Source organism: Gossypium hirsutum, chromosome A05 (genome assembly GCF_007990345.1).
Source record: "Gossypium hirsutum isolate 1008001.06 chromosome A05, Gossypium_hirsutum_v2.1, whole genome shotgun sequence".
NCBI classification, from domain to species: Eukaryota; Viridiplantae; Streptophyta; class Magnoliopsida; order Malvales; family Malvaceae; genus Gossypium; species Gossypium hirsutum.
This window is the reverse complement of record NC_053428.1, coordinates 14,877,876-14,892,522: the sequence shown is the minus strand read 5'-3', so window position 1 is coordinate 14,892,522 and position 14,647 is coordinate 14,877,876. Positions and strand designations below refer to the sequence as shown.

The 14,647-nt window shown below is 31.6% G+C and overlaps 2 protein-coding genes and 1 pseudogene across 2 annotated transcripts; 2 read left to right on the top strand and 1 right to left on the bottom strand.

Moving 5' to 3' along the window:
* Window positions 1–13: 13 nt before the first annotated feature.
* Window positions 14–6,225, top strand: LOC107951015 (alpha,alpha-trehalose-phosphate synthase [UDP-forming] 1). Its single transcript, XM_041111871.1, has 18 exons — window positions 14–342; window positions 429–822; window positions 930–1,027; window positions 1,130–1,518; window positions 1,606–1,720; window positions 1,878–1,910; window positions 2,078–2,228; window positions 2,464–2,552; window positions 2,826–2,874; window positions 2,986–3,086; window positions 3,177–3,364; window positions 3,642–3,759; window positions 3,912–4,088; window positions 4,183–4,305; window positions 4,392–4,479; window positions 4,603–4,733; window positions 4,817–4,915; window positions 5,625–6,225. The coding sequence occupies exons 1-18, from the start codon at window positions 292–294 to the stop codon at window positions 6,045–6,047; spliced, it is 2,817 nt and encodes a 938-aa protein (XP_040967805.1). The 5' UTR covers window positions 14–291; the 3' UTR covers window positions 6,048–6,225.
* Window positions 6,226–6,617: 392 nt separating this feature from the next.
* On the bottom strand, window positions 6,618–8,686 carry LOC107951016 (pentatricopeptide repeat-containing protein At4g18975, chloroplastic-like; annotated as a pseudogene).
* Window positions 8,687–13,694: 5,008 nt separating this feature from the next.
* Window positions 13,695–14,306, top strand: LOC107952521 (uncharacterized). Its single transcript, XM_016887764.2, has one exon. It carries the CDS (start codon window positions 13,818–13,820, stop codon window positions 14,217–14,219), a length of 402 nt encoding a protein of 133 aa, XP_016743253.1. The 5' UTR covers window positions 13,695–13,817; the 3' UTR covers window positions 14,220–14,306.
* Window positions 14,307–14,647: the final 341 nt, after the last annotated feature.

Sequence of the window (14,647 nt, the reverse complement as noted above, 5' to 3'; positions counted from 1 at the left end):
GTTGGTTATACACGACAAAGTTTACTCATTCGACAAGCCATTCTGGATTCGTACGTTACGGATATAGCATGGTTGCATGGTCTAGGAATGACCTCTGAAAATGATGATGGCATATATATAAATGCATATATATGTGCATATATATATGTAGGGTTATAGATTTTTTATGAACTAACTCATTGGAGTTAGCCACCACAGCCTTTGGCTTAGCATCCCAAATATCCGCGTTTACCCCAACCTGCTATCTCACCTCGTCATCTTCTCCAATCTCACCCTTTCTCGTTACCTCCAATGTCGATTTCATCTCCAGATACCTGCATTTCGCATAACAATAACAATCTGGTGAGATAGAATAAACCATTTTCTTTTCTATCGTTAGTGTGATTATGGTTTGTGATTTGTAAATGTTCTTTTATTTGATTTGTTAGCCTAATTTGTCGAATAAAAGCAACGGAATGAGAGGGAATAAATATAACTGTAACAACAGTGGCACACCGAGAACAAGATTGGAAAGGCTTCTTAGGGAGAGGGAGTTAAGGAAATTCAACAAGTCTTTGAATGATGGTGAAACTGAGTTATTGAACAATGACTCGTTTTCACCCGATTCTTTTGAAGCTTTCAGCTGGTTCAACGATGAAGAATCCTTGGAAACCATTTCAGCTAATAGAAATTCTACTGATGGATGCGAAAGGCAAGATTCCCGGGCTTCCAGAGAGCGCCTCTTGGTGGTTGCTAATAGGCTTCCGGTTTCTGCAGTACGACGTGGGGTGGATTCATGGCATCTTGAGATAAGTGTAGGAGGCTTAGTCAGTGCACTCCTTGGTATAACATAAATGATCACTTCTTTCTCTCTATCGCTTACATTTTTTGGAATTCATTTTCAATTGTTGAGTTCTCACATTGCAATGTTTTACAATTTTTTTACAAAGGTGTGAAGGAATTTGAGACAAGATGGATTGGTTGGGCTGGTGTAAATGTCCCTGATGAAATTGGACAAAGGGCATTAATTAAAGCTTTAGCTGAAAAGGTTACAAACAAATCAAGTTCTTGATGTTTTGAACAATTTAACTTGTAATCGATAAAAAAGATTTTGGGGTAAATGTTTAATCATGTTCATTACATAATGCAGAGATGTATACCAGTATTTCTTGATGAAGAAATTGTTCATCAATATTATAATGGATATTGTAACAACATATTGTGGCCGTTGTTTCATTACCTTGGCCTCCCACAAGAAGACCGCCTTGCAACTACTAGAAGCTTTCAATCTCAGTTTGATGCTTATAAGAAAGCAAACCAGATGTTTGCTGAAGTGGTTAAAGAACATTATGTGGAAGGGGATGTGGTTTGGTGTCATGATTACCACCTAATGTTTCTTCCAAAATGTTTGAAAGAGCGGAACAGAAAAATGAAAGTTGGTTGGTTTCTGCATACTCCTTTTCCTTCTTCTGAAATCCATAGGACACTACCGTCTAGGTTGGAGCTTCTCAGATCAGTACTTGCTGCTGATTTAGTAGGGTAAAGATCATTTTCTGTTACCAGCATTGCTACATTTGAAAGCTAATACATATATCTTGTTTAATTGTTGGCATGTTAACTTTCCAGCTTCCATACATATGACTATGCAAGGCATTTTGTTAGTGCTTGTACTCGTATTCTTGGGCTGGAAGGTACACCTGAAGGAGTAGAGGATCAAGGAAGGCTGACACGTGTAGCTGCAGTATGTCTTAGCTTTAAAATGCAATGTATATATAATTTTTTTTTTTGCAGAGTTCTTTTAGCATTGTAAATGCATTATTCCTTTTCACATCTTCCTTTTTTTTCTTGGGAACTTGAAATTTTAGTTCCCAATAGGTGATGTCTTCGATCTTGACTAGTTCAATCTGAAAGAAAGGTTTGCTGGCCGAAAGGTACGAATTGATTCGTTTGTCTCTCTTTCTTTCTGTGTCTTCTTTGCACCATAGTCGATTACACTTGATGATATTTGTTAATATGTCTATACCATCCATAGGGCATTTTAATGCAAATCTGCGAACAGTTTATTGAGTTACTCATGGTTAATGTTAACAATTGCAAGGTAATGTTAGGCGTTGATCGGCTTGATATGATCAAGGGTATACCACAGAAGATTTTGGCATTTGAAAAATTCCTTGAGGAAAATCCTAATTGGCGTGATAAGGTGGTTCTCCTGCAAATTGCTGTCCCTACCAGGACTGATGTTCCTGAGTGTATGTTCCTTTAAACAACATTTTTCTAATTCTACTAGATTACTTTAAAAGATTGCCTTGACTTTTGCTACAAGTACTGTTAAGGGTATTAACTATTGACATGGTCTATCTTACTAATACACTAGCATCTCAAGATGCACTACTCGTTTAGATTCGCTGATGTGGATGTTGCTTTCTTCCCTCCCCCTCTCCCCACTTGTCAAAATCTTACATGTTGATTTTCCTGATTTCATAGATCAAAAGCTTACTAGCCAGGTTCATGAGATTGTTGGGCGAATTAACGGAAGATTTGGAACTCTTACTGCTGTACCTATACATCATCTGGTTCGGCTATACCTTTATCATCTTTGTTTTTCACTGTAATATGATGAAAGAACTATTGTGCTTACCGTCAAGCTTAGCAATGCACTATTTAGTCAATTTTATAGCATGCACTGCCATCAAGGCATTAAGGAGAAGTTTTTCTTTTCCCCACGGGATCATTGTTTTTTATCTGCTTAAGACAACATTATCCTACCCTTTATTGTTACTTTCAACACGCCTCTATGTTCATTTATTGTGAAAAGATTTCTAATGCATTTCCTTACTCTTTTATAGGATCGTTCTCTTGATTTTCATGCATTATGTGCACTATACGCTGTTACTGGTACTGACTTTTGTGCCATAACACAATTTTCAATCACTACTCTCGTTTTTTGTCTCTATGACAACTTTTCTCACGCAAGTCCAAACTTTTGGAAATTAATTAATTATGCAGATGTAGCTCTTGTGACATCTTTGCGAGATGGAATGAACCTTGTCAGCTATGAGTTTGTTGCCTGCCAAGCTTCCAAGAAAGGGGTTCTCATATTAAGTGAGGTACTTGAATCTGACAAGGAATCAAATCTATTCATGGCCTTTCCCGAAGTCTTAAATTTCCAGAGTAAAGACGTCTCTGCTTAATTCTAGTTTGCAGGGGCTGCTCAATCTCTTGGTGCTGGAGCCATTTTGGTTAATCCATGGAACGTCACCGAAGTTGCTTCTTCGATCGGTTATGCTTTGAATATGCCAGCTGATGAGAGAGAGAAACGCCACCACCATAACTTCGTGCATGTAACTACACACACATCACAAGAGTGGGCTGCTACCTTTGTAAGGTGTTTGATCTTAGCTTAGTACTGGTAATTTCTTTCATGAAAACTTGAGGAAGTGAGGGCAGGACCAACCGGTGCTTATCATGTGACAGGAAAGAGTGAAAATAAGGCTTACTAGCAACACCCTTTGCCTTCATGTTTTTGTTAAAAAACAAAAAAGAGAACACTAGTTTTTTTTCCTTTTCAAGATCCTGGAATTTTAGTAAAGGATGATTGGCTGGTTTCCCTTATGTCTTTCTCTTGTTTCAATTTTTATTTTAACAAAAACTTTTCCTTGTAGTGAACTTAATGATACCATTGTTGAAGCTCAATTAAGGACAAGACAAATCCCACCACCGCTTCCAATTGAGGTTGCAGTTGATCGTTACGCAAAGTCTAATAACCGATTGCTCATACTGGTATTTTAATTTCTTACAACTTGTTTCTTTATTTGACAAGGTAGAGAAAGCTGTTAGACTCTCCAACTCTTGGAACATTTCATGAAGAGAATCTATGAAAATGAGTTCCTTCTGGTTTGCCCTTTCATTTTCATGATCAAACTTCCATACAGGGATTCAATGCAACTTTAACTGAACCAGTGGATACCCTTGGGAGGAAGGGCAGCCAAATTAAAGAAATGGAGCCCAAGTTACGCCCGGATTTACAGGAACCTTTGAGAAAGCTTTGTGATGATCCAAAGACTACAATTGTTGTCCTCAGTGGAAGTGATAGAAGTGTCCTGGATGATGTAAGCTTCTTTTTACTTTTCTAAATATGACTCTAGTTCATCTACTCTTTTCCCTTTCTTTCTCAAATCGTTGAACTAATAATTTGCTCTGCAGAACTTTGGTGATTACAGCATGTGGTTGGCAGCAGAAAACGGAATGTTCTTACGGGCTACGAAAGGAGATTGGATGACGACAATGCCGGAAAATTTAAACATGGAATGGGTGGATAGCGTCAAGGTTATACGTTAGTTAGACAAATAAAAGATTAATGCGTACTGAGTTCTGCAGGTTCTAAACAGTCTGATGCTTATTTGTGATCTCAGCATGTATTCGAATATTTTACTGAAAGAACTCCTCGATCTCATTTCGAGCTCCGGGAAACTTCACTTATATGGAACTATAAATACGCAGGTCCTCATCAATAAACTTCAACTAATTCATGTTGTCTCTTCTATTTGGCATATGATAATCACATCAGATTTAAGCTAAATGTTGGTTTCTGGCGTTTATTGGTCTAACAACTTAAAACTCTAGATGTCGAGTTTGGAAGACTTCAAGCAAGGGATCTGTTGCAGCATCTTTGGACAGGTCCAATCTCTAATGCATCTTTAGACGTTGTCCAAGGCAGCCGGTCCATTGAGGTTCGATCTGTCGGTGTTACAAAGGTATGCATTGGTGGTATTACTCTTCTGCTATTCATTCAGCATCACAGGCTGGCTTATCTCGTGCTTCGATGAATATATATCAGGGTGCAGCGATCGACCGAATCCTTGGAGAAATTGTTCATAACAAAGGCATGAAGGAACCCATTGATTATGTCCTATGTATTGGCCACTTTCTAGCTAAGGTGTGTTTCAATTACCAACTTTAAGCTGTTGAAGACACTGCATTAACTATATCTTATTGTGCTGCAATTCCAAACTGTTTGTTCAAATGGGAACAGACCTGAATATGCAATAAGATCACCTAACAGTTCTAAAGTGTGTTTGGTAGAGTGAAAATGTGGAAGGATAAGAGGCAGTAGAAAAATAGACAAAATAAATTTTGAATGGGTTTGGTAGGAAAAGAAAGAACTAAAAATATCCATTTTTCATTCCAATACATAAAAATTAATCTTTCCAAATTGGAATAATCAGAGGAGAAAAATGAGAAAAAGGTGTATGATAATTCAAAATTATGCATTTTTCTAATGTTCTATTTTCAATCCTCTCATTTTTCAACTCTACCAAAAAAAAAATTCTTTCAAATTTTTAATCTTTTCTATCTAGTACAACTATGGAAAAATATATATATATTTTTATCTTTCTGTTTTTCTACACCTTCAATTATCCATTTTTCTAATTTTTTTCACTCTACCGCGTAAAGCTTTAGGGGTTTTAGCACCACTAGCTATTATGACCTATAATTGAAAATTTTCAAGCATTGCTTGAATAAATTCTGAAATATAGAGCCAACGATAAGGCAAGGAACTCATATGTTCAGGAACACAGAAAGATGCTCATTCTCCACCCTTAAATGTGAATAATTGGAAGTTAAACATTCTGCAATTGGTTCAGGATGAAGACATTTATACCTTTTTTGAGCCAGAGCTTCCTTCAGAAGTGCCAGCCCCTGTCAGATCCCATGTAACACCACCAGTCAGGACATCTGTTTCAAAGTTATCGACGAGTAGAAGTCTATCCAGGGAAGATCGCCTTAAGAAACATCGTCCTATGCCAACTATTGAGAGAAGCAAAAGTTACCATGTAAACACAGATGTTTTTCAATCAAGGGTGGTAGATAGAATGTCGTTGCAAGAGGGTTCTTCAGTACTTGATCTTCAGGGCGACAACTATTTTTCTTGCTCTGTAGCTCGGAAAAGGTCTAATGCTCGGTATCTCCTTGGATCATCAGATGATGTAGTTAAACTCTTAACAGAGCTGACAAATTCATGGATCAACGGTATGAACACTGATGGATCTACAATGGAGGGAAATTAGAGGCAGCAACTTCCATTGACATCTTGGTGGTACTATCATGTAACTGGCCTTTCATGTTTCTCACACTGAAATTCATTTAATCTCTTTTAAATTTGATCATTCTTCACATTACAAGTAAAGCTTTCCAGAAAGTTTTATTTTCTTTTTCAAAATAAAATTTTAGTTTTTGATTTCTCAATCAATTTATTTCAGTTCAATTCTTCTTTTTGACTTGTTTCCCATCAGTATCAATGGCAAGAACAGTTAAAAACAAACCAAACTGTTAGCTAGGCCTTGAGAAGGCATGGCAAGCAAATTTTGAAGAGAGTTTTAAAAGCTAAAACCAATTCAAAGACTGCAGTTACCAATTATACCTTCATTGAAAATCACATATTGGCCAGATGCAATGGTATATACTTCTTTAAGGCCAAACTGCCACCAGGAGTTGCCAACCACCACAGCCTTCATTGTCAACCATTAGTGCACTGGCATTGCAAGCACACATCACAGTCATCAATTTGTGTTATGCCACTCTAGAAACACTGTGATAACACCCAAAGAAAATAACTAATAATTCATAGTAGAGACTTCTTCAAAAACTATTTAATATTTCAATTGAACCAATGATGATCTGAACTCTGAAGACATAAGAGTCTTATAAGGACAAAATCCCAAAACACTGTCCTACATTAACAGCAAAAACCCTTTTCGGCCCTCTCAAAGCATATATATATCCCCAGACATTAAAAAGAGGCTTGCAACATGCAAGCTACAGTTAAATACAGGGAACAACCCCCAGAAATGATGAACTATTCATATAGCATTCAAGTGTATGCTGCCTATCTCAAGGAAAGTGAATAAGATGCCTTGTTGCTGCAATACCTGATTGGCAAGGTCCAATGCAATAGATACAAACTCATATTATGCCATTGATGCCAAGAGAATGCACTCACTGAATTGAACGTCATTCTTCATCTGATGTATGTCTTTTCACTCTAACCCGTTCGCCATTAAAGTGGATATATTTCCATTTGCTCATGTATCTTCTAAGAATCAACTTCTGCTTGTCTTCTTGGCCGAGTTCCTGAAAGGCACGAGCTACTTTCCTGACTGTGTTTTCATCTGGTCTGACACATAACTCCTCCATGTCTGCAAATACCTTAAAAAAAACCAATAACTCAGAACCAACATAATTGTGCTTCATTTGATACAAATTCTCACAAACAGATTAGTGGTATCAAGTAAAAACATCAGAATTGGTTTTGTATGGCATTCGGGATGGTGATTGGCATACCTCTATTATCTTCTCTGGCATGCTAAAGAAATCATCCTAGAAAACAATCGCTTTGAGATAGAACGATTGTGTGTATGTAAAACCATGTTCCACAATGATTCAGCCTCATCCACTCTATTATCCATATCAAAAGCAAGTAGAAGGGTGTCATATGTACCCATCGTAGCTCCTTGGCCTTTGCTCAACATCCACTTTGCCACCTGAGTATTAGCGACTTCATGAAATCTAATTTAACCCAAGAAAATACTGAGGATAACCAAGCCAGCAGCCACAGCTTAAATTATAGCATCTTGAACAAACAGGTTGAATCAGTAGAAGCACACCAAATAACCATTCAATGAATCTTTCAGCGTGAGAAAGGTATCTATTCACAAAGAATAGCATTAAGGTTCCTTTAAAATACCGATTGAGAGTATTCTATAGAATCAAATATGATAATACAGGGCTATTTTAATATAATATATTAATGGAAAATTATTGAACATATAAAGCTTCCCTGCATCAATGAATGCATTTAAGAAGCTGGAAAACACAAAGCAAGAATACCAACATACTTGAATAACACGCAGCCATTGGCTCCTCTTCCTCAAAATTCGTAAAGCTTTTGCAGCTGCAATCAATGGAAACTCAGTCTCCCAAGCCACCCATTTGTCCAATGCTCCATAAACAGTCTCTTTTTCACTGGGAAGTTGAGAAACCTGCTTTTACATATAGAATCAGTGTATAGCTTTATCTTCAAATACTAAATACATATTATAACTGAAAACTATACTCAATATAGAACAAATGAGCAAATTAAACTTACAATTCTAACAAGATTGAGTGCCTTTTGTCCTGAGCCAGCTGAATCTCTTTTCTTCCACAAGTGATGCTCGTTCTTTCCAGATTTCTTCACTGGTTTCCTGCACCCTCAAAATTTTAGTAACTTTGGGCTTCTAATTTAAGATTTTGATAAATTGAATTCAATCTTTTAAAGGAGACCCACTTCTCAACAGCTCTGGAAATGCTCAGTGATTGTTCACCCAGCTTTTGTGAACATTTAACATTGGGAGTTCTGCAAATTGAAAACCCATAACCTAAAGAAAAAGCTACTTCGTTTCCTTGAACCTGGAAAAAAAATTCAACTTTTCCCAATTACAAATATTCCGTAAAAATAAGATGGCAACCTGGAAAAGGAAAATGAAACCTGAAAGCTTCAATTTATCAAACCTTGTTTTTGGACCATGTAGATAATGGATAACTTCTTGAATGAATACAACCATAAGCCATTGATTTACTTCTTCCCTGTTGAAGAGAATTCACTTTGAAGTTTTGGTCAGAAAAAAGGAGTAAAAACTATCTAGTTCCACGGAGAGATTAAAATGAATGTCGGAGGAATTCTTTTTTTATTCTTATTATTTCATTAACTCTTAATTTAATCCTTCAACTATAATCGTTTTTACATTTTTGTCACTCAAGCTTTTTTTTATCTTATTTTAGTACTTAAATTATAATTTTTGTTTAGGTTTATCCAACATAAAAGGTTGTTAATAACAACGTAACAAGTAATTTGATAAATTTTAAAGTGAAAAAAATGAGATGAAAATCATATTTTGGATACTAAAATAGGAAAAAAATAGTTTAAAATATATCATAACTCTCTATATTATTTAAAATTTTGGAATTTAGTTTATATACTTTCATTTTTAAAAAATAAGTCTTTCTACTTTTTAGATTTCAAAATTTAAATCTAATTTGTTAAATTCAAAATCATTAGAGAGTCAATTTTTTTTAAATACATGACTACTAAATGAGTAAAAAAAATCACTTCAAAATATCACAAGAAAGAATTTAAAGAAAAAATTAATAGTTTTAACAATGATGCTGAATTTTAAAATCTAAAAAATAAATAAACTAATTTCTTGAAAAATAAAAATACAAAAACTAAATTCTAAATTTTTGAAATATACAAAAAGTTATAACATATTTTAACCAAATTTTTAAATAATAAGATAAAAAAAACCCTCCAGATTTGATAACAAATGGTAAAAGGATTTTTCTATATATCTGTTCAACAAATTCATCATCTAAAAAGATCAGAACAATTTAATATTTATTAATTTTAATAGTGAACAACTAAAAACAATTAATCTCAATGTTAATGTTTCTGTTAATTGTACATTTTTATTGGTACAATAATAATTTTAACTTACAAAATTTACACATTCTATCAAATTTGACCATGATTTAACAAATTTAGCCTACATTTGTATATTCTATCATCATTTACACAAAATACATAAACATCAAGGGCTAATTTTGTTATTGTACCAAACAATATTATGTACTATTGAAAGAAAACATTAACATCGTGATTAATTATCTTTAGTCACTCACTTTTGAAATTAATAAGGATTAATTTGCCCATTTAAAAAAATAAAACCTATTTACTCAATATCAAAATTGAGTATGAATGATTTTACCAGCAAATTTGCCATTATATTTGGAAAAATATCATTCCCTTAAGGTTTGATGAAAAGAGACTAACAGCTTAAGGTTGATTTATTAAATAAAATATTTATTTTCAATAATTTTAAATTATAAATAATAAAAATATAAATAGTTATAAAAATATTTTAATTAACATTAAATTTATTTTATTTTTCAATTAATATGTGAAAATTTGTTTTTGTCTATAAATTACAAATACAAATAAAATTATAACTACAAATAACTAGAATTAAAATTTATCATTATAAAATAGAATCTAATTATCTTATAAAGTATAATTCAACTGATAGCCATAATCTACACATGACACACATGATTAAACATAAATTAAAATAAATATAAACTCTGAACTTACATATAATTTACTTATGTAAAATTTAAATTTGTAATTTTAAAATTCCCAAAACCTTAACAAGTTAACCTTGCTACCTTAATTCAACTAACAATAAAAAAGAAATTATGAAATGATTTTAGTAATAAATACTTTTTCTTCCTTGTGTATGATTAGGATTTGGGAGATTATGTTGACACCATGACAGTGTGAGACTATTTTTCTTGCGCATTTAAATGCTTACAAAATAGGATGACAACATTGTGTTTCTCATGGTTGAGTTAGTCATAAATCAGAACTTTTTTCTAGACAAAAGTTCAATTTTATTATTTAAAATAATATTAAAATTTTAATGATTCTTTTTTACATTTGATATTTATATAATTTTACAATCATGTTTAAATAAAATTATTTTTTTATTATTAAATATAAAATTAAATTAATTCAAATTAATAAAATCTCTATTCAAGATTCAATTCAATATACACATCAAGAGAGAGGCACTAACCATGATAAAATTTTTAAAATTTTAAATTAATTAAATGATAAAATTAATTTTATCTTAAAAATTTATAATTAAATTTTAAGTAAATTATACACTATTTTAAAAAAAATAAATTTTAAATTCATACGATAATAAAATTACATTTTTTTTAATTTATAGTTTAATCCTAACTTTGAAAATTTTCTAACTCCACCTCCCAACTTATTCTAGCCCGAACTATACCGGAGAGTTCTACCAGCAGCCATCATGCAGGGAATTTTATTCACTAATTCAAGACATATAATCGTGAGAATATCGACCACCTAACACATGTAAGTAAATCCCCTGAAAGTAAGACCTCAAATAAAAATAAATTTGACTCTAAGAAGTTAGTTGTAAATATTTATTAAAATTAATTAAGCTTATTGTTTTGCTTTAATACCCATTTCAACCTTTTTCTACTATACATAAATCCTCAATATAGCACCTCAAGAAATTTTTTATCTAGTTATTATATTTTGTTTTGATATTTTTCATATCCGTTTTACGATTTATATTTAAAGTTTGTAGTTATCTCTGTACCTAACACTTGTTGATTTAGTTATTATATTTTCATTTTGTCCATCATGTTACTCTAATTGATATAGCCTCATCTAATCAAATGATGTTATCTATATAAAAAAGTTTAAAATTATAAAATCGTTAAAATTTTAAAAAATGCAAAAAATAAGAATAAAAATTCTAAAAATATTAGAAAGTTCCAAAAAACTAAAACTGAAAATATCTAATTTTTTTTCTGTAAACATTAGTTCTTTAAAAAAAATTAAAATTATAAAAAATTATAAATTTATTAAATACAATAGATTGAATCTAGGCAAATACATATCCGTACTCATTTTAGATTAGGTAAATCTAGACACCATTTTATCTAGATTCTTTCTAGATTATGATTTAAGAGTTTTTTTTTTTTTAATTTAGCTGTTTTATGTTTTTCTTCCCCAATTCTTAGAAAATTTTCGCATAATTATAAATTTTAAAAAAAATTTATAATTTTATAAAATAAATTATGAATTTATAAAATTTTAGATTTTTTTAATGTTTTTTCATTTTTATGACTTTTTTATGATATTTAAAAAATGAATTAAATAATTAAATTTTATCAAGGTAGTGTTTGAAAGTCGCCTAATAATCGAATTTTGGTGTAATTACTTGTAATTAATTACACAGCAGTGGCATGTTTAAGTAACCGTTGGAATTTGTAGGTTCCATTTAATTTGGTGTAATTGGAGCACTCAAATTACACTTTTCAAATCTTAGGGGTGAGAATTTGAGTAATTACACAGATAATTACATCTAAATTCAGTTTTAAAAAAATATTTTTATACAAGTTTAAATTATAATTTTTTATATTATAAGCATGAACATGTATGAGTGTTTGTGATGATTATAGCCAAAGATTATTATATTATAAAATCTTAAAAAATTATATTATAAAAATAATTTATATGTATTTTATAAAGTAATAACAAAAATTTATATTATTTAAATCCTATTTTTTAAAAAAGTTATGAACTAAAAGTTTGTCATGCAAAATAATTTACAGTTAAAAGTATTGTAATTATTTATTTATAATAAGTTATGGCAAATAAATTTAAACATAATTTATTTATGTGTGAATGCTATATTTTATAAAAATAATATGCTTATTAGTAAAAAGATATAGTTTTTATCATAACTTATTTGTAAAAAATAACTTTCTAAAATTAAGACAAAAAATATATATTATTTATAAGTATAAAAACTTCTTTTTACAAAGGGTATATTTATTATAGATCTTATATTATTTTGAACTTAGTTTACATATTATAGAAAGGGTATATATATTACTTTTTTATGTGTTCATGCTATATATTACAAAATTTAGCATAATTCTCTCTTCAAAATAAATAAATATAAGCTTTTATGATTAAAGATACATATTATTTATACTGTAAACTCAAATATTATATGGTAGATATTGATTATGCAAGTAGAAAATGTTTTCTTGTACCATATCGTAGTATATGATACTATTTAAGAGATTAGAGCTAATCACAAGCATTATAGATGGCTTGCAAGCTCATTAATTTTAGACATTCAAGGGTTAAAAATAGGGTTGAGAGAACATTTGTTGTTCTAAAGAATATTTCCTATATTAAGAATGTCACATTTGTATAGCATAAAAAAAGGTTAGATCGTACTAGTGTTACGAGGCTAGAATTTTAGTATCGCAAGCCGCACGATGTTAGGCGATTCTTTAGTTTCAAATCCCTTTAAGTTAGCCTTATTCTCAACAAGAAAAATTCACAAAAGGAAGTTTTCTAAGGCTTCTATATGTTCTACGAATCCGGTTAATTCACATCTTCATAGAACGCTATGTGTGCATTTGTCATGGGCTTTGATCCACAACCCATCACACTAACATGTTGTGTACATTATAGCTTCATTCATAGGTGAATTTGGAATGATACATACTTCAAAGAGTATATGAAGAAAAAGATATTGATAATCTTAATGATATATATTCAGATTCAGATGATGATAAACTCAGTAAAAGACTAACATTTGACGAAAAAGAACTTATGTTAAATATTAAATAGGAAATAACCTTACAAATATGGAATATTAAAACAATTAGATAAAATTGTATATGATGTTTATTTTTTTATTATTTTTATTAGTAATCGTTGAACTAACATAATACATAAATGATTTGATTTTAGTTTTTGTTACTTGTTTTAAATTTTTTTATCATACTAATAATTTTTATAATAATTAATATTTTAAAAAATATAAATTATATAATTATGTAATTATAATTTATACTACCAGAAAATTATAATATAATTATACTTAATCAACTAAACTCATAAAAAAAAGCAGCAATTTTTGTAATTATAAGAGATTTATAATTATAAAAAATTATAATTTCGTTCAATTGTTGTCCCAACAAGTCTTAACAATTAATACAGAGAAAGAGAGAAAAACGAGACTGCGTAAATGACTTTTGGATGACGCCATCTTTTCTCAAACACCACAACTTAAAAAAAGAAAAAGTCGATGCTGTGCTAAGTACGAGTGATATCCTCTCCTATAAATTAATTCCCTTCGTTTACATTTCTAGATTACTACAATCTTAATCTAATATCCTTCATGGCTGAAGAGGTAGAAGAATTCCAAGAGTCGGAGGTTATATTTTCCGATCTCCGTAGCTGCCGTTACGAGGAGGCTGATGATGGGTGCTTCGGATTCTCTAAAAGACTGAACTCCGGTAAGTTCGAGAAAAACAGTACCGAGAAGAAGATGGCAGACTGTTCGCTTCCTGTTAACGTTTCGCGCCGCCGTCGGCACTGTTGTACTGTTTTTGATTACGGCGGCGAAGCCGATGAATTGGAGGGAGGGGAATTAGTGCCACCGCATGTGATATTGGAGAGCAGAGTTGCTGGGAAAATGGCGTTTTCGGTTTGTAGTGGCAATGGAAGGACGCTTAAAGGAAGGGATTTGTGTCAAGTTCGAAATTCGGTTCTTAGAATGACTGGGTTTTTAGAAGCATAAACATTGTTCAAATCTTTTCTTCCTATTATTCCTTTTGTAGTGTTCATTTCAGAATTAAAAAAAAAAAAAGACGGAGTTCCTTTGTTACCAGCAGACAGGGAAAACTGGAGTTATTCTCAGCTGCAAAATTCTGCGACATTGCTAGGAGTGTTTTTCTTTTAATGGATATTAAACTTCCAAAATATCAGAATGTTAATCAAGAAAAAAAAAAGCTTTGGGTTTCAGATTTTTAAGCCGGAATTGCAACTTTAAAGAACCATAACAGTTAACAAAAACCTCTGTTGTTGCCATTTTATTCACACAGGAGCTCCATTTACATAAACGTGAATGAAGTGAGATTGGCATTTTCTTGAGAGATGGACTGCTTTCTTATTACAAAGTTTTGCGTGATGCTAATGATGAGGCCTCGTTTTCTGGTTAAGATCCAC